The sequence below is a fragment of the Balaenoptera musculus genome, chromosome 19, assembly GCF_009873245.2.
Source record: "Balaenoptera musculus isolate JJ_BM4_2016_0621 chromosome 19, mBalMus1.pri.v3, whole genome shotgun sequence".
NCBI lineage: Eukaryota > Metazoa > Chordata > Mammalia > Artiodactyla > Balaenopteridae > Balaenoptera > Balaenoptera musculus.
Window position 1 is genome coordinate 606,976 of NC_045803.1, and position 20,294 is coordinate 627,269.

General features: G+C 41.9%; 1 protein-coding gene across 4 annotated transcripts; it reads right to left on the minus strand.

Moving 5' to 3' along the window:
• Nucleotides 1-1,610: 1,610 nt before the first annotated feature.
• Nucleotides 1,611-18,804, minus strand: LOC118885850 (zinc finger protein 345-like). Of its 4 annotated transcripts, XR_005017561.1 has the most exons (5): nt 18,543-18,804; nt 17,161-17,287; nt 4,850-8,266; nt 2,109-2,172; nt 1,611-2,006 (listed from the first exon to the last, which is right to left on the minus strand). XR_005017561.1 is itself a non-coding variant. In XM_036834996.1 (4 exons), exons 1-3 carry the CDS (start codon nt 18,690-18,692, stop codon nt 5,943-5,945), a joined length of 2,601 nt encoding a protein of 866 aa, XP_036690891.1. In that variant the 5' UTR covers nt 18,693-18,804; the 3' UTR covers nt 4,136-5,025; nt 5,939-5,942. The 4 variants fall into 4 exon arrangements, 3 of the variants coding, with proteins under 3 accessions (XP_036690891.1, XP_036690890.1, XP_036690892.1); XM_036834996.1 differs by lacking the exons at nt 1,611-2,006; nt 2,109-2,172 and having other exon boundaries at nt 4,136-5,025; nt 5,939-8,266; XM_036834995.1 differs by lacking the exons at nt 1,611-2,006; nt 2,109-2,172 and having other exon boundaries at nt 4,136-8,266.
• Nucleotides 18,805-20,294: the final 1,490 nt, after the last annotated feature.

Below are 20,294 nucleotides of genomic sequence, written 5' to 3' on the forward strand. Positions count from 1 at the left end.
ACAAACAAAACAACTAATACTAAACTTTCATTGGGTTATTTGTATGGAAATATGTTAATATAAATGTTTCAGACATTACATGAAATTTCTAAAAATCTTATATTTGTATTTGTATGGAAATATGTATGGAAATATGTTAATATAAATGTTTCAGACATTACATGAAATTTCTAAAAATCTTATATTTGTATTTGTATGGAAATATGTATGGAAATATGTTAATATAAATGTTTCAGACATTACATGAAATTTCTAAAAATCTTATATGTTCTGGTATAATGTTATAAGTAATAATCCTAGTTATTACTTTAAAATGTATATCTCAGAAATAACTAATTTTCTTGTCAACTGCATTATTAAGAACTTTCATCAAATCTTTAACTGTGATCATTTTTAAGTATTTTGTCATTTACAGACAGTTCTGGGTGTACTCTGATGCTTTTGCAAATATGTTCCTATAAAAGGGTTTCATCTTCAAGAAATTCATGGAAAAGACTCTGACAAGTACAGGTTTCTGGTAACTGACTGTACTGCTGAACTGAATGAATAAGCATTTTCAGAACTCTAATGAAAAACTGATGAACTCATAAAAGTGCTAACAAAAGTCAAGATGAAAAAAAAATTAATTACATGGGACTGAGTGAACTGATGAGGATGAGTATAATTTTTGTGACTTTCTGTCTGAATTAAAAAAAAAAAATCCCACAAGGACTCAGAGGCAAAGAATATACAAATCAATTTTCACTGCAAAGTAAAGGAGCTGTTACAGTGGAGGATTACTGGACTGAATGTCAATATTATGACATAGTATGAGTGTGTTTCATGTTTGGTAATTGCAATCATTGTTGCTTTTGTTGTGGTCATCCATGTACAATGCTTGGTGTCAGTCTATTTATCTCTTGTAAAAATAAAATACAGTGTGTGTGTGTGAAAAAAAATAAAAAACAAAATCAAAAACAGAGGGATGGCTAAAGAAGATGTGGTACATATATATACAATGGAATATTACTCAGCCATAGAAAAGAATGAAATTCTGCCATTTGCAGTAATGTGGATGGACCTCAAAGATATGCTCAGTGAAATAAATCAGAGAAAGACAAACACCATATGATATCACTTATACGTGGAATCTAAAAAATAATACAAATGAACATACAGCAAAACAGAAGCAGACTCACAGATAGAGAAAACCAACTAGTGGTTACCAGAGGGGAATGGGAAGGGGGGTAGGAACAAGTTGGGGGTATGGGATTAAGAGATACAAAGTACTATGTATAAAATAGATAAGCAAGAAGGATATGTTGTATAGCACAGGGAATTATATATCATTAGCTTGTAATTACTTTTAACAGAGTATAATCTGTAAAAGTACTGAATCACTAAGCTATATGCCTGAACCTAGTATAATACGGTAAATCCACTATACTTCAATAAAAATTTTTTAATTAAAAAAAAAAAAAAAAAAACAAGGGACAATGGTGTAGCATTCAGGAGAGGAGCTACCCCCACCTTTTGTTTTTTGGCCGTGCTGCGCGGCATGTGGGATCTTACTTCACCGACCAGGGATCGAACCAGTACCCCCTTCATTGGAAGTGTGAAGTCTTAACTACTGGACTACCAGGGAAGTCACCAGAGCCTGTTTTAACTGGGATTGTATGGTTTAAGAAGATACCCTGGATGAACTGATGGCAAATGGTTCTCAAGAAGTACTGCCTGACTCACGCTCTTCTCTGAAGCAGCCTATCACCCATGACCCTGCTAACTGGACCGAGGGGACACATGACCCAACCAGGCTTGGCTAGTCAGTTCCCCTTCTGTGGAATCTGGAGCGGGGACCTCAGATGTGGTTAGAGTGTGCTGGGCACTCAGGTGAGGACTTGTGTTTTTTACCAAAAGACCCTTGATGCAGACAGAAAGGTTGGAATAGAGGATGTCGGTCCAGAACATGGTGAGGAGTGCAGGGAAGAAGGACGGTGCGTGCCAGTGGTCTTCTCAACCAGCCAGTCCTGGACAGAGAGGACAGAACCAAATAGGCAGCAGGTCCATGAATGGAGCAGAGGTGAGCTGTTACCCACTGAGACCAGGAGCCCAAAGGTCTCCATTATTACCTCTTGGTACCGGGTCCTCTGGGCTGCGCTGTCTCTACTCCTCCAGGATGAAGGTTACAAACACCTGAAAAAGTCAAACCTCATATTGGGATGTTAGATGGCATCAGAGGCTGTCAATCAGTCGCTGATGAAGGTGGAGAGACCCAGCCCTGAATCACTGATTCTCGAGGGTCAAGCTCTGTGCTGTGCTCAAAGGGGAGGAAGGTGCGGTCTTTGGACATAATGCAATTGCAGCTGAGAAAAACCTCCCATGGGGGAAGCCACTGGTGATGACAGACAAGGGCATTCCTGTGAGAACTGTGAGGGCAGGTGGTAAGTGGGGAAATGGTCATGTTAATAATTCCAACAAAGGTAACAGCAGCTGAGACTCCTTGGAACTCTGTGCGTGCCTGCCCAGGGATTAGTGCTTCACGTGCTGAGGTAAAGGGATTAAACATCCCCAGCTCTGGAGCTAGACTTAGGGGTATGAATCCAGCATCTTGAATCAGACACTTGTCCATTGTGTGACCTCGGGGAACCCACAACATCATTCTGACCCTGGATTTCCCCGGCAGTACAATAATAGTTCCCACTTTCTTGGGTTGTTGTGAGAATTAAAGAGAATATGTTCATAAAGCAAACCCTGGAATCCTGGCACCGTTAGGTACTCAGTGTTTTGTTACTTTTATTAATCCTCACAGGGACCAAGGTAAGCGCCTCATCACCTCCATGCCAGTCAGCAAACTGAGGCTCAGGGAGCTCTAGCAAGTTGCCCAGAGATTCCCAGGTGGGGAAACCAGACTGAGATGTCAGTGCTCTGCAGCCTCTACCTCCTTGCGGGTGGGTTGGGTGGGTGGGTCAGTGGCTTCTGAGAAGCCCCATTTCTTTCCCAAATGCACCCGGGGACTTTGGGGAAAATGAGGGGTGCCTGGCCAGGGAATGTCACGGCAGGCAGAGGTTAGTGCTGCCTAGGTCCAGTGAGGTTGCGGGTATAGCCATGGCACAGCAAATAGGCATTTCAGCTCTTCACCTCCCACAGCTCACGGGTAGAGCCACACCTTGTACCTGTTTTACAAAGGGGGAAACTGAGGCCCAGAGTGGGGGGTTATTTGCCTGTGAGTCACAATATTTTGGGATCAGGATTCAAACCCAGGCTGCCTGACTCAGGGCTTGGGGAGTCTGATTACTACCCTATTTCCAGTCCTGCTAGGCTTTGGGACTCAAAAAACACCCTGTTCATCCTGATGCCATCTTGTCTCCCTCCCCAAGAGTTCGGCTCCAACCCACCAACCCCCATGATGATAGACCAGGCAAATGGGCGAACACTACTAAGCAAGGGTTTGTGGTATGATTAAATGTCTGGACTTTAGAAAGTGATGGAGAGTACATTAATAACACAGATTAAAATTAAAAGTATATGGTATATGTATCCATTACATTGCACATAGCATAAAAAATTGAAAAAATTAGAACATATTATTCCAGTATTAAAAACAATTATTCCATAAATTAAAAAGTCACAAAATGAGTGAAATTCCAATACAACTTGGCTGTTTCACTCTTCTCTTGTGAAAGAAAGAAAATAGCCAAAATTCATAGAATAGGCAGAAGATATGAACATTTCACTAAAGATACAGAGGTAGCAAATATGCATCTGAAGAAATGCTCATCATGCATCTTTAGGGAAATGCAAATAAAACAACAGTTAGATAGCTGGACAAACTTACAAAAAGTGTTAAAATTAAGAATGATTGACTATAAAAAATACAAGTAATAAAAAAAAAGAAATACACATTCCCAATAAAAACACTAATATCCTGGAATGTTATCTTTTATCCCATTTATGTAGAAAGACACATATGTACAATATAAAAGTGACAACTTTTGTTAAAAAAAAAAAAAAAGAACGATTGAACAAACGAAGTATTCACCAGGATGTGGAAGAAATGGAGCTCTCATACACTGCTGGTAAGAATGAAAAAAATGGGAATTCCCTGGCAGTCCAGTGGTTAGGACTCTGCACTTTCAATGATGAGGCCTGGTTGGGAAACTAAGATCCCGCAAGCTGTGCAGCACGGCCAGGAAAAAAAAAAAAAAAAATGAAAAAGGTATAATTAGTTCAGATCACAATTTGCTAGTTTGTTTAAGTTAAACATTCACCTACCCTATGACTTAAACTTTGCACTCTGAGTTACTGAAGATAAACATATATCCACATAAAAACTTATACACAAATGTTTGTACCAGCTTTTTTATCCAATAGTCAAAAATTAGAAAAACCCCAAATGTCCATAAGCAAACGAATGGATAAATAGTGGTATATTCAAAGATAAGAATGTTTCTTAGAAAAAAAAGTATGAGTTGCTTATATATCATTGATGACTCTCCAAGTATTTATGCAACATAAATAAAAGCAGGAAAAAGAGTAAATACTTCGATTCCCATCACATGAATTCTAGAAAATGGAAAGTTATATATTATAATGGAAAGTAAATCAATGGTTACTTGAAGGGGTGTGAGGGGCAAGGAGAGAGAGATTACAAAAGGTCATGAGATAAATATACAGTAACAGATACAGTCATTACCATGACTACAATGATGGTTTCAGTTCCATACATACATCAGAGCTATCTGATAACAAATAGCTTTTGAAATGTTTCAAGATAAAAAAAAAAACCTCTATGTCCAACTGTTTAGGGAAAATAGGTTTGGCAATCCTACATTCATTCCACTTTGTCATGCCCTCTCGGGGTTGGTCTTACCTCAAAGACAGCAAATAGAGTGAGCAATGACTTTCCACCAGAGTCAACAGGAATGTGGCCTGGGTCACAAGAGACACATCTGTGGACTACAGATTCTCCTTTTCTCTTTTTTTTAAATCTGCCTGGCTCTTTGTAGGACCTGGGGAAGAGAGTTCCCTCAGCATTGCTGACGTCCCCTGTGAACAAGGGAAAAAATTCATGCTGCTCCCAGAAGCAGTTGAGGTTGTCACACTTGACCCTTCCTCAGGGTGCCCTCTGAGTCTCCTAAAACTCATAGCATCCAGGCCTCAAATGAGGACAAGAAAGTCCTGCAGTCTTTCCTAGGAGGCCACGGGCAGAAATGCAAATTTGGCAAAAACTAGTAAGTTAATTTCTGCCTCTGTAATGTCTCCTCTGAGGCATAGAAAGTTTGATACCCCCATAAAAGTTGCTCACCCCTTCATGCTTGTAGAGCCCAAATCTGTTTATAACCTACCCTACTTGGTAAATAGAATGTCCAAGATTAAAGAGAACTTAACAGTAAGGTCTTTGCTACTGTTCAAACCAAAGCAATGTTCTGGCAGATCTGCCAGCAATGGCTGGCAGTTCTTTAGCTGGTGACTCGGAAGCTAGAAAAATTCATCACAGGTATCTTGAGACCAAAGTGTCCCTAAAAATGGTAATCCTTCTCTGCAAGCTGCCAGATGAACTCATATGATGTTCTCTGGGCCAACAGTAGGTCAGACCCATGCCCAAGCTGGTCAGAAAGGGAATGAGGACATCCTAAAGGTTCAGGCTATTCCTAATTTCCTCCCACAAATGAGAGAACAGAGTTGGCTTCCCTGAGCACACTGCAGTAGTGACTGATGCACACTGTGGGGATGTGCCAGGTTATAGGGGTGAAATGGATCTGGCTACAGAAAGTGGCAGTGACATAAATCAAGAGCCCTGGGTAGGTTAGAAAGTGCAACACAGTCACACATGCTTCCCACATAACTGAAAATTATGAGGAATCTCTCTACTCCTGATGTTTGGATGCATGGGGCAACTAGTGCCTCACAGTTTTGTCCAATGTCATTACACTGAACAAGGAAATTATACATTTCTTACACATTTAAGGCCTTTCTCCAGAGTGAACTCGCTGGTGCTGAGAGAGGTTAGATTTTCGGCTAAAAGACTTCCCACATTCGCTGCAGTCATAAGGCTTTTCTCCTGTGTGAACTCTCTGATGATAATGAAGGGTGGAACGAGAGGTAAAAGATTTCCCACATTCATTGCACTCATAAGGCCTTTCTCCTGTGTGAACTCTCCGGTGAATAATCAGGTGAATTCTTTGGGTAAAGGACTTCCCACAGTCACTACATGCATGAGGCCTTTCTCCTGTGTGAACTCTCCGATGGCGAATCAGTATGGAGCTATTGGTAAAAGATTTCCCACAGTCACTGCACTTATAAGGCCTTTCTCCAGTGTGAACTCTCTGATGATAGCCAAGGGCAGAGACAGAAGTAAAAGATTTCTCACATTCACTGCACTCATAAGGCCTTTCTCCAGTGTGAACTCTCCGGTGTTTAGAGAGGTATGAATTCTGGCTAAAGGATCTCCCACAATCACTACATTCATAAGGCTTTTCTCCAGTGTGAACTCTCTGGTGTTGATTCAATTGGGAACTGTCCCTAAAAGATTTACCACATTCACTGCAGTCAAAAGGCCTTTCTCCTGTGTGAACTCTCTGATGACAACGGAGGGCAGAGCTAGAGGTAAAAGACTTCTCACATTCGCTGCACTCATAAGGCCTTTCTCCAATGTGAATTTTCTGATGATAACGAAGGGCGGAACCAGAGGTAAAAGATTTTCCACATTCACTGCACTCATAAGGTCTTTCTCCTGTGTGAACTCTCTGGTGTATGTTGAGATGATTTCTTTGGGTAAAGGATTTCCCACATTCACTGCACTCATAAGGCCTTTCTCCTGTGTGAACTCTACGGTGTCGAATGAGTATCGGTCCATTGGTAAAGGATTTCCCACATTCACTGCACTCATAAGGTTTTTCTCCTGTGTGAACTCTCTGATGATAACAGAGGGCGGAACCAGAGGTAAAAGATTTCCCACATTCACTACATTCATAAGGCCTTTCTCCAGTGTGAACTCTCTGGTGTTGAGACAGGTAAGATTTGTGGCTAAAGGATTTACCACATTCACTGCACTCATAAGGCCTTTCTCCTGTGTGAACCCTTCGGTGTATAATGAGGTGATTTATTTGGGTAAAAGACTTTCCACAATCAGTACACTCATATGGCCTTTCTCCTGTGTGAATTCTCTGATGATAACGTAGGCCAGAGCTAGAGGTAAAAGACTTCCCACATTCCCCACATTTATAAGGCTTTTCTCCAGTGTGAACTCTCTGATGATAACGGAGGGCGGAGCTAGAAGTAAAGGATTTCCTACATTCACTGCACTCATAAGGCCTTTCTCCTGTGTGAACCCTCCAGTGTTCAATGAGGTCAGATTTTCGTCTAAAGGACTTCCTACATTCAGTGCACCCATAACTCATTTCTCCAGTGTGAACTGTCTGTTGTTGAAAAAAGATGGAGCTATGGCTAAAAGATTGTGCACATTGATGGCAAATGTGGCAATTTTCTCCAGTGTGACTCCTCTGAGGATAAATGAGGACAAATTCTTGGCTAAAGAATTTCCCACATTTGCTGCACTTGTACTGCCTTGCCCCAGTATGAATTCTTCGATGTTGAATGAAGGCTGAGCTTCCCTTAAAAGATTTTCCACAGTCGCCACAGTCATAAAGCCTGTCACCAGTGTGAACTCTCTTGTGCACAACAAATGAGGATTTATACTTGAATATTTTCCCACATTCACTGCACATAAAACACTGTCTTTCAGTGTAGACACTCTGGGCCTGAACAAGTGTGTGTTTGGGGCTGAAGGCTTTCTTGCATTCTCCCCTGGTGCAATGACTTTTTCTGCTTTGTAAAGTTTCCATGCAGTGGGTGACTGTGTTTGGCTTTTCCCCAGTGTGAATGGTCTGTTGATTCAGATGTCCTGAGGTGGCTAGGAAGTCCTCTGCAACTTTCTTGCAGGTAAAAGGCTCCCCTGACACATGGAAATTGCTGCTCTTCACAAATGAGGCCCTGTCCACACCGATTATGAATGGTTTTTCTTGCATGTGTTGCTCCTGGTGCTGCTGAGTGTCTGCACTGAAATAAAATCCTTTTGCACATGCCCTACACTTGAATAATTTCTGGCTGTGTTGTGTTCCCTCCTGCTCAGTCAAATGGAAAATGTCTCTCAAGACCGGACCACACATCTCACAGGGGTGAGTCTTCTGGGAAGATGAAGGTTCCTTGGAAGTCCTGACCTGTGACATTACCACAGAAACACTCTGTTCAAAGGATGCCTCAACATTCTCTTCTCCACTCCAGAAACCTGAATGCAAAGAAACACTGATGAGGTACACATTCAGTTTATTGGAAGGGGCAACCCAACCACAAACGCGCAAATGAAACAAAAAAAGAGTAGGGGTAATTATACTATGTCAGAAAAGACAAACTTTAAGTAAATAGACAAAGGAGGTCATTATATAATGATAAAGCAGTCAATTCATCAAGAGGATATAACAATTACAAGTATATTTGCACCCAATATTGGAACGCCTGAATATATTAAGCAAATACAAACAAATCCGAAGGCAGAAAAAGAAAGCAGTGCAGTAATATTAGGGGTTCAATGCCCCACTCTGAATAAGAAAACGTTGGTCTTGAACTGCACCTAAGACCAAATGGACCTAACAGACATGTACAAAAGATGCCATCCAACTATAGCAGAATACACATTCTTCTCAAGTACACAGAGAACATTCTCTAGGATAGTTCACATATTAGGTCACAAAACAAGTATTAACAAATTTAAGAAGATGGAAAACATATTAAATATCTTTTCCAACCACAATGGTACGAAACTAGAAATCATTAACAGGAGGAAAGCTGGGAAATTCACGAATATGTAGAATTTAAATGACACACTCCTGAACGATCTATGGGTTAAATAAGAAATAATTTAAAAAAAAATATTCAAACAAATGTAAATGGAAACATAACACACCAAAACTTATGGGATGCAGTAAAAGCAATTGTAAGAGGATAGTTTATAGCAATAAATGACTACATTAAGAAAAAAGAATGATCTCTAATAAACAACCTAACTCTATATCTCAAGGTATGAGAAAAAGAACAAACCAAGGTTAAAGTTAGCAGAAATAAAACAAATAATAAAGATCAGAGCAGAAATTAAAGAAATAGAGACTAGAAAAATGACAGAAAATACCAATAAAACTAAGAGCCTTTTTTTTTTTTTAAACGTTTTACTTTGTATTTTGGCCACTCTGCATGGCTTCTGGGATCTTAGTTCCCTGACCAGGCATCAAACCTGGACCCCCCTGGGGTGGAAGTGCAGAGTCCTAACCACTGATCACCAGGGAAGTCTCAAGAGTTGGTTTTTTTGAAAAGATAAATTGACAAGCCTTTAGCTAGATTATAAAACAAAGAGAGACGACTCAAAATCAGAAATGAAAGAGGAGACATAACAACTGATACTGCAGGAATACAATCAATCAGAAGAAACTAGAATGAACAATTATTTGCCAACAAATTGGATAACTCAGAAGAAATGAATAAAACTCCTATAAACATAAAACCTACCAAAATAAAATCGTGAAGAAATAGAAAATCTGAATTAACCTATAACTGGTAAGCAGATTGAATCACTAATAAAAAAATCTCCCAACAAAGAAAAGCCCAGGACTAGACAAAATCACTGGGAATTCTACTAAATATTTAAAACATTAATATCAATCCTTCTCAAAGATTTCCAAAAAATTGAAGCAGGAACACTCCCAAGCTCATTTTATGAGACCAGCATTACTCTGATATCAAAGCCATTTAAGAAGAATACAGCAGAAGAAAATTACAGGTCAATATCCCTGATGAGGATGTCCCTGGTGGCACAGTGATTAAGAATCTGCCTGCCAATGCACAGGACACAGGTTCGAGACCTGGTCCGGGTATATCCCACATGCTGCGGAGCAACTAAGCCCTTGCGCTCTAGAGCCTGCGAGCCACAACTACTGAACCTGCGTGCTGCAACTACTGAGGCCTGCGTGCCTAGAGTCCGTGCTCTGCAACAAGGGAAGCCACCACAATGAGAAGCACATGCACTACAATGAAGAGGAACCCCCGCTCGCCACAACTAGAGAAAGCCCACGCACAGCAACGAAGATCCAACAAAGCCAAAAATAAATAAATAAAATAAATTAATTAAAAAAAAATCCCTGATGAATATAGATGCAAAAATCCTCAACCAAATACCTGCAAACCAAATCCAACAGCACATTTACAGGATCATACATCACAATCAAGTAGAATTTATCCCTGGGATGCAAAGATGGTTCAACATCATGTGCAAATCAATAAATGTGATACACTGCATTATCAGAACAAAGGATAAAAATCATAATCATATGAATAGATGCTGAAAAACCATTTTAAAATTCAATATCCATTCATGATAAAAACTCTCAACAAGTTAGGTATAGAAGAGGGACTTCCCTGGTAGTCCAGTGGTTAAGAATCCGCCTTCCAATACAGGAGACACAGGTTCGGTCCTGGGTTGGGGAACTAAGCCCACACACCGCAACTACTGAGCCCATGCACTGCAACTACTCAGCCCACGCACTGCAACTGCTGAGCCCACACACTCTGCAGCCCGCCCGCCACAACTAGAGAGCCCATGCACCGCAACTACTGAGCCCACGCGCTCTGCAGCCCGTGTGCCATAACTAGAGAGCCTGTGTGCCGCAACTAGTGAGCCCATGCGCTCTAACTAGAGGGCCTGCAGGTCACAGCTACTGAGCCCGCACGCCACAACTAGAGAGAAGCCTGTGCACCACAACTAAAAGATCCTGCGCACCACATCTAAGACCAGACACAGCCGAATTAATTAATTATTTTTTTTAAAAAAAGCTAGGTATAGAAGGAATGTACTTCAACACATCTGACAAGCACACACCTAACATCATATTGAACATTCAAAAGCTAAAAGGTTTTCCTCTACATCAGGAACAAGACAAGGATGCCTACCCTATCCATTTTTATTCAACATAGTACAGGAAGTCCCACCCAGAGTAAGTAGAGAAGAAAAAGAAAGAAAAGGCATTCAAATTGGACTGGAAGAAGGAAAAGTGTTTGTTTGCAGGTAATGCACTCTTATATGTAGAAAACCCCAAAATTCAACCCTAACAAATAAATTCAGTAAAGTTGCAGGATAAAAAGGACCAATATACAAATTTCAGTTGCATTTATATACACTAATAAAAAACTGTCTGAACAGAAAATTAAGAAAACAATCTTATTTTAAATAGCATCAAAAGAATAAAATACTCAGGAACAAATTTAACCTAGGGGATGAAAGATTTACATTCTGAAAATCATAAGACAACAATGAAAGAAACTGAAGAAGACACAAATAAATGGAAAGATATCCAGTATTCTTGGATTGGAAAAATTAATATTGTTAATTTTACCAAGAGCAATTTATAGATTGAAAACAATCCATATCAAAATTCCAATGATATTTTCCACAGAAATAGAAAACACAATCCTAAAATTTGTATGGAACCATGAAAAATCCCAAATGGCCAAAACAATCTTGAAAAAGGACAAAGCTAGAGGCATCACATTTCCTGATTTCAAAATATTACAATGCTATGGTAATTAATACATTATGGTACTGGCATAAAAACAGACACATAGACCAACTTAACAGAACAAAGAGCCCAGAAATAAACTCACACATATATGGTCAACTCATCTTTGATAGGCACAACAAGAACACACAATGGAGAAAGGACAGCTTCTTCCAAAAATGGTGATGGGAAAACTGGTTATCTACATGCAAAAAAAATGAAACTAGAGCCTTATTTCACACCACTCACAAAAATTAACTTGAATTGGATTAAAATTTTTAAACATAAACCCTGAAATTCTAAAACTTTTAGAAGAAAATACAGAGAAAAAGCTCCTTGACATTGGTGTTGGCAATGATTTTTTTAGATGACACCAATAGCACAAGCAATGAAAGCAAAAATAAACAAGTGGGACTATATCAAATGGAAAAGGTTCTTTATAGCAAGGGAAACAAAATGAAAACACAACCTAAGGAAAAGGAGAAAATACTTGCAAAGGATTTATCTGATAAGGGGTTAATATCCAGAAAATATCAGAACTCATATAATTCAACAATAAAAAACTAAAGAATCCAATTAAAAATGGGCAAAAGGACCTGAACAGATATTTATCCAAAACATACAAATGATCAACAGGTATATGAAAAGGTGCTCAACATCACTAACATCGGGGAAATGCAAATCCAAACCACAAGGAGATATCACCTCACACCTGTCTGGAACACTACTATCAAAGAGACAAGAGATACATGTTCGTTAGGATGTGAAGAAAGGGAAAGCCTTCTACATTGTTGGTAGGAATGTAAATCAGTACAGCCATTAGGGAAAACTGTATGGAATTTCCTAAAAATTAAAAATAGAACTACTGCATGGTCCAATAATCCCAATTCTGTGTCTATTTCCAGAGGAAACAAAATCTGTATCTCAAACAGGTGTTTGCATCCCCATGTTCACTGCAGCATGATCCACAATAGCCCAGGTATAGAAACAACCTAAGTACAGGCATACCTTGTTTTATTGTGCTTCACAGATAACGCATTTTTTTTTTACACATTAAAGGTATGCAGTAACCCTGTGTCAAGCAAGTCTACTGGCGCCATTTTTCTTACAGCATTTGCTCACTTTGTTTCTGTGCGTCAGGTTTTGGTAACTTTTGCAATATTTCAAACTTTTTCATTATTGTTATACTTGTTATGGTGATCTGTGATCAGTGATCTTTGTTTTGGGGTGCCACAAACTGGACCCATAAGACAGCAAACTTAATCAATAAACACTGTATGTGTTCGGCTGCTCTACCGACTGGCAAATCCGTCTCTCTCCTTCTCCTCACGCCTCTGTATTTCTTGAGATGCAACAATACTGAAATTAGGCGAATTAATAACCCTACAATGGCCTCTAAGAGCTCAAGTAAAAGGAAGGATCACATGTCTTTCACTTTAAATCAAAAGCTAGAAATGATTAAGCTTAGGGAGGAAGGCAAGTTAAAAGTCCAGAGAGGCTGAAAGCCAGGCCTCTTGGACCAAACAGTATTAACCAAGTTGTGTCAATAAATGCAAAGGAAAAGTTCTTGAAGTAAATTAAAAGTGTTACTCTAGTGAACACACAAATAATAAGAAAGCAAAGGGCTTCCCTGGTGGTGCAGTGGTTGAGAGTCTGCCTGCCAATGCAGGGGACACGGGTTCGAGCCCTGGTCTGGGAAGATCCCACATACCGTGGAGCAGCTAAGCCCGTGTGCCAGAACTACTGAGCTTGCGCGTCTGGAGCCTGTGCTCCGCAACAAGAGAGGCCGCGACAGTGAGAGGCCTGCGCACCGCGATGAAGAGTGGCCCCCGCTCGCAGCAACTAGAGAAAGCCCTCGCACAGAAACGAAGACCCAACACAGCCAAAAATAAATAAATAAATAAATAAATTTATTTAAAAAAAAAAAAAAAAAAAAGAAAGCAAAATAGTCTTATTGCTGATATGGAGAAAATTTTAGTTATCTGTATCCAAGATCAAGCCAGCCACAACATTACCTTAAGCCAAAGCCTAATCCAGAGTCAGGCCCCAACTCTCTCCAACTCTGTGATGGCTGAGAGAGGTCAGAAGCTGCAAAAAAAAAGTATGAAGCTAGCATAGGTTGGTTCATGAGATTTAAGGAAAGAAGCTGTCTCGATAACATAAAAGTACAAGGTGAAAAAAAAAGTACACAGTGAAGCAGCAAGTGCTGATGTAGAAGCTATACCAAAGTTATCCAGATGATCTAGCTAAGATAATTAATGGACATGGCTACACTAAACAACACATTTTTAATGTAGATGAAACAGTCTTATGTTGGAAGAAAATGGCATCTAGGACTTTCACAGTTAGAGAGGAGAAGTCAAGGCTGGCTTCAAAGCTTCAAAGGACAGGCTGATTCTCTTGTTAGGGGTAATGCAGCTGGTGACTGAAAGTTGAAGCCAACGCACATTTATCATTCTGAAAATCTTAGGCCCTTAACAATTCTGCTAAATCTACTCTGCATATATTCTATAAATAGAACAACAAAGCCTGGATGACAGCACGTCTCCTTATAACATGGTTTACTGAATATTTTAAGACTATTGTTGAGACCTACTGCTCTGAAAAAAAAAATGTTTTCAAAATATTACTACTCACTGACAATGCAGCTGGTCAGCCAAGAGCTCTGATGGAGATGTACAAGATTAATGTTCTTTACATGCCTACTACTAAAACATCTATTCTGTAGCCCATGGATCAAGTAGTTTACACTGTCAAGTCTTAAGAAATACATTTCATAAGGCTATAGCTGCCATAGATAGCAATTCCTCTGATGGATCAGGGCAAATTAAATTGAAAACCTTCTGGAAAGGACTCACCATTCTAGATGCCATTAAGAACATTTATGAATCATGGGAAGAGGTAAAAATATCAACATTAACAGGAGTTGGGAAAAAGCTGATTCCAACTCTCTGGATGACTTTGAGGGGTTCAGGACTTAAGTGGAGGAAGTAACTGCAGATGTAGTGGAAAAACCAAGAGAACTAGAATTAGAAGTGCAGCTGGAAGATGACGGAATTGCTGCAATCTCAAGAGAAAACTTTAACAGATGAGGAGCTGTTTCTTACAGATGAGAAAAGAAAATGGTTTCTTGGATGGAATGTACTCCTGGTGAAGATGCTGTGCAGATTGTTGAAATGATGACAAAGGCTTTATTTTATTTTATTTTTTTAAATTTTTAAAAATGTAATTGGGCTTTTTTTAAAAAAATTTTATTTATTTATTTATTTATGGCTGTGTTGGGTCTTCGTTTCTGTGCGAGGGCTTTCTCTAGCTGCGGCAAGTGGGGGCCACTCTTCATCGCGGTGCATGGGCCTCTCACCATCGCAGCCTCTCTTGTTGCGGAGCACAGGCTCCAGACGCGCAGGCTCAGCAATTGTGGCTCACGGGCCTAGTCGCTCCGCGGCATGTGGGATCCTCCCAGACCAGGGCTTGAACTCGTGTCCCCTGCATTGGCAGGCAGATTCTCAACCACTGCGCCACCAGGGAAGCCTGACAAAGGCTTTAGAATATTACATAAACTTAGTTCATAAAGCAGCAGTAGGGTTTGAGAAGATTGACTCCAATTTCGAAAGAAGTTCTACTGTGTGTTAAATGTTATCAAACAGTATCGCGTGCTACAGAGAAATCATTCCTGAAAGGAAGAGTCCATTGATGTGGCAACCATCATTGTTGTCTTATTTGAAGAAACTGCCAAAGCCACCAAAACCTTCAGCAACCTGATCAGTCAGCACCTTGATCAGTCAAATTAAGGCAAGGGACTTCCCTGGTGGCGCAGTGGTTAAGACTCTGCCTGCCAATGCAGCGGACACGGGTTCGAGCTCTGGTCTGGGAAGATCCCATATGCCGCGGAGCAACTAAGCCCGTGCGCCAGAACTACTGAGCCAGCACTCTAGACCTTGCGTGCCACAACTACTGAAGCCCATGCACCTAGAGCCCGTGCTCCACAACAAAAGAAGCCACCGCAATGAGAATAGAAGCCCCTGTACTGCAACAAAGAGTAGCTACACTCGCTGTAACTAGAGAAAGCCTGCGCGCAGCAACGAAGACCCAACGCAGCCATAAATTAATTAATTTATTTATTTATTAAAAAAAATTTTTTTTAATAAATTGTTCCAACAGCAAAAAGATACAACTCAGATGATGATTAAAATTTTTTTTAGCAATTAAGTATTTTTTAACTAGGGTATATATGTTGTTTTTTAAGACATAATGCTATTGCACACTTACTGGCTACTATACAGTGTAAACATAACATTTATAGGCACTGGAAAACAAAACTTTTTGTGACTTACTTTATTGTGTTACTCACCTTATTGCGGTGGTCTGGAACCTAACCTGCAATATGCCTGTATCTGTCTACGAATGAATGGATTAATAAAGTCCATTTATATGCAATGGAGTATTATTCAGCCATTAAAAAAAGAAATCATGCATTTGTGACAACAACGATGAACCTGGAGGGCATAATGCAAAGTGAAATAAGCCAGAGAAAGACAAATACTATATGCTATCACTTATATATGGAATCTTGAAAAAAAAAACAGTTGAACCCATAGAAACAAAGAGTAGAATGCCAGGTGCTCAGGTCTGGGGAAATGGGGAGATGTTGGTCAGTTTTATAAAATGAATAAGCTCTGAGGAACTAATACAGCATGGAGCTTATACTGTATTGTAATGTATTGTAATGCTGTATTGTATACTTCAAATGGGCTAACAGAGTAGATCTTAAGTGTTTTCACACACACGAAAAATGTAAATACAATTATGTGAGGTAATGGATGTGTTAATCAACTTGACTGTAGTAATCATTTCATACTGTATGTGTGTATATATAAAATCATGACATTGTACACTTCCTTGTACTTTTTAATTTTTTTTTCATTTTTTGGCCACACCGTGCGGCTTGTGGGATCTCAGTTCTCCAACCACGGATTGAACCCGGGCCACGGCAGTGAAAGCGCTGAATCCTAACCACTAGACCACCAGGGAACTCCCTGTACACTTTAAATATATACAGTATTATCTGTCAATTATACCTCAATAAGCTGGAGAAAAGAAAAAAGAAAAGAGATCTAAACAACACAAGTAGAACCATTAAGGACAGCCTTGGAAAACCGCCCATGGTCCAGGTAAGTAATGGTCATGACAATACCTTCAATTCCTGGCATATGGAGGCAGAAGGAAATGTCAGATGATAAAAAGGAACAAAACCTGGGACACAGAAGTGCCATGGACCTGGATACACCACCTGACCAGGGAAAGGGCAAGTTTAAGATGCAATCCTTTAGCCTCACTCCAAGACTGCTTACTCAAATCCACCCCTATGAGGGTTGAGTACAGACTGTATTGGGGCTACGGGGAGAGAAGGGGGCAGTGCAAACAACCCAGCCCTAACTATCACAGCAACTGCCCAGAAAGCTAGGGAAACAAGCAGTGCCCAAGGTCCATATGTGAGAAGGACAGAGCACACCTTGGAGAAAAAAGGGTGAGGCAGGATACAGAGCCTAGCCCAGGTCACTGGGGAGGGTGAGGCTCTTACCCAGTGAAGATATAAGTGCAAAGTTCTCCAGCATCACATCATGGTACAGGCGTCTCTGAGCCTCATCAAGGAGCTTCCATTCCTCCCAGGAGAAGTACAGGGCAATGTCCTCAAAGGTCACACCACCCTGTCATGAATGAGATAGATGAAACATAAACATTCTCTCTCTGAGGACCCACAATTCATCTCCTCACACATGTATTCCACGGTCATCATCCATCAGGGCTCCCCACGTCAGGCCTGGTGCCAATGATGCCTGATCTCTCCTCACTGTGTTCAGCCCTCAGCAACAAAAGGCGGTGGCCGGGGGGATAAATGCCATCTAAACTCTGGGCCTGGCCTACAGGGCCCCATCCCTCCCCCCAAGTAATTCCCCTGAGGTCTCCCACATTGTGCCTCCAAGACACAGCCAAACATGGGCTCATCTTTACCCTTAATCCCCAACACCAGGGCCTGTGGGCCCTCAGCCCACACTTCGCCTTGATGTGCACGCCATTCAGTTGTCCAAACCTCTTGCACATCTTCAGACCTCACAGTTGCACTCCCACAGCTCTACCACCTCCCTGCCCCACATCACAGGCACCTCTCTGGACTCACCCAGGTACTTGGAACATGGCATCCACAGAGTGCTTAACAAAATCAAACATGATCTGGTACAATCCCAGTTCTCTGAGGGAGCCCACAGCCAGGGAAAGCCCTGCCTGCCTTGCTCTGACCTCTGTTTCAGTATTAGCCACCCAGAACCAGTGAGGGACTGGGACACCCTCTCCTGCCTTACATAGGTTCCACAAGTGCCTCTTCAACCTTCAGAACCTGGGCAACCATGGCTGGGCTCCATGTGTGCAGGACTCCCTTGTATCCCCACCCAGCCCTGGAACCTAGTGACCTCAGGCTGACTGACTAACCTCTGCTGCCTCTCATCAGATCCTGCGACCTTGGACGAGGACTCAACTCCCTGTGCCTCTCTTTGTCACCCCCATTCCAATCCGTTCTCTTCTCTGAGCAGCTTTTTGAAAACTTTTAAAGCCCTCACATACACTGTTCCTCGTCCGTTCACAGCCCTCCGTGGCTCCCAGGTCCCTCAGAATAAAGGAACAACCTCTCTCTCTGCCGGTCCAGGCGTGATTCCACCTCACACTCTCTTTACTGCAGCCATAAGATGGACCCCAGGTTTCCCGAATCCTCCTGGCTCAGTCCGACCTCCAAGCCTTTGCACCTGCCGGTCCCTCCGCCTGTCACCCTCGCCCACGCGCCGCCCACGGCCACCTCACCGTCCTGGACACCGCGGCCTGGGCTGCGGGCACGTAAGCAGGCGTCCCGCACTCGGGACTTTAGTGTCTGGTGCAGTGAGGGCGGTGAGGGGCCGGAGGACGAGCGTTTACCTCAGGCGGGTCCCTCAGCGCCGCCGCCGCCATCGGACTCGGTGGATAGAGCGGGGCCGGGAGCTGCGGGAGAGGAGGCGAAACGTGGGCACGACGGTCACTCTTCCGGGCTTGGCGCGGGATACCCCGGGCGGCGTCGCCGAGCCTCATTCCTGCCCCTGTGTTGCGGGGACAGGCCCTCCTCTCGGATCTTCTCGGTCCCGTCACCTCGATCCTGACACAACGCTCCGGAGCGCGAACAAACCGGAGGGGAGCAAAAATGACCGCCACAACGGGGTCGCCGGAAGTCCCGCCCCGACGATCACGCGCGGGAACCCCTCATCCTGAGTGGCCGTTGCCTCGTAACTGCGGCCTCTCCGCCCGTGCCTTCTGGGTAATGTAGTTCCCAGCGCTCCAGAGGCCGCGGCGAAGCTAGTTCATAATGTTCAACAGGAGCATTGGATTTGCAGCCCCCTGAGGAGCGCTGCTGGTGGTGTTCCTACCTCAAAGGAGGGAGGGGCTTTGGTCGTTGTTAAAGGCTGCGAAGAGATATTATTTCAGACTCCATGAAGCCCAGGCAGCTCCTAGAGGATAAAACTATTATTTGCGATGCTCCCAAATCGACTCATCTAAATGGCCGTATCATTCCAGTCATTCGTACATAAAATGAGTCCACACATAGCTAGAAACATTGTTAATTGCTCTTCAACTGCATGTGGCCGGAAGTGTTATTCAGTTTTTTAAGTTTCAGTTTGTTTGGTCAGGAAGAAGAAAAAAAGACTCCATACAGGTCCATGACAGAAAAGCAAGTAGTGCGATGTTCGGCTGCCCTGAAGAGGATGGACAAGCAGGAGCTCTGCCTCTGGTTCCCACAGAAAACGGTTCCCCTGCCTATGTTATCAGTCATTTTGAGGAGTAGAAGCAAAAATCAACAGGATCATCAGAAGTGGAAGAAAAATAGGAACTGCCAAACTAAATGCCCTAAATTGTATAAAAGCTAATTTTTAATTTTGTGGCCTTTTTAGAATTGTTACAATTGTGTTCCCCCTGTCTCTCTCTCTCTATATATATTTTGTTACACAAATCAACCCATTTATTAAAGGCTAGCAAGGTTTCAAATGGTGGTGCTTCTACTGGTCCTCCAATTCCTTCAGTTGTCTGATGGCAGACTTTACTGTGACAGCAGAAGTGGTGTTGTAGGCCTAACTATATTTCTTGGGTGTTGAGCTCATTTATTTGGTGATGAGAAAATATTAAATGAGAATTGTGTTAGTCTGCTAGGGCTGCCATAACATTTGAATACTATTGAAACCTAGGGTAGTCATAAGTTATAAACTGTAACCTGCTTTCACTGATCAAGCTCACTTTGCTTTTACAAAAACTTGCAGGTACTCCCAAGTGGCAAATAGCCTAAACAATAAGATCTTTGCCCAAGTTGTTTTAGGAACTTGGGAGTCAGCTGTGTCCAGTTTGAGCTCGAGCTGGTTAAAACTGGTTAAGACCACCGACCCTCCATCTGGGCATGCGCAAATGTCGGCTCAGTGACCTTTTGATGTCAGAGGGCCAACAGCCCACACTCAGAACATGCTAACGCTGCCATTTTCTGAACAGGTGTCTCATGAAAATGTCTGTAGCTTACTTTTACCTGTGCAGAACAACAATCACCTTTTCTTATCTTCAATTCCCATCCCCCCCACCCAGCTTTATCCCATAAACATTCCTAGCCCCTCCCCTTTAGGGAGGTGAATCTGAGATTTGTCTTTGCTTCTCCTC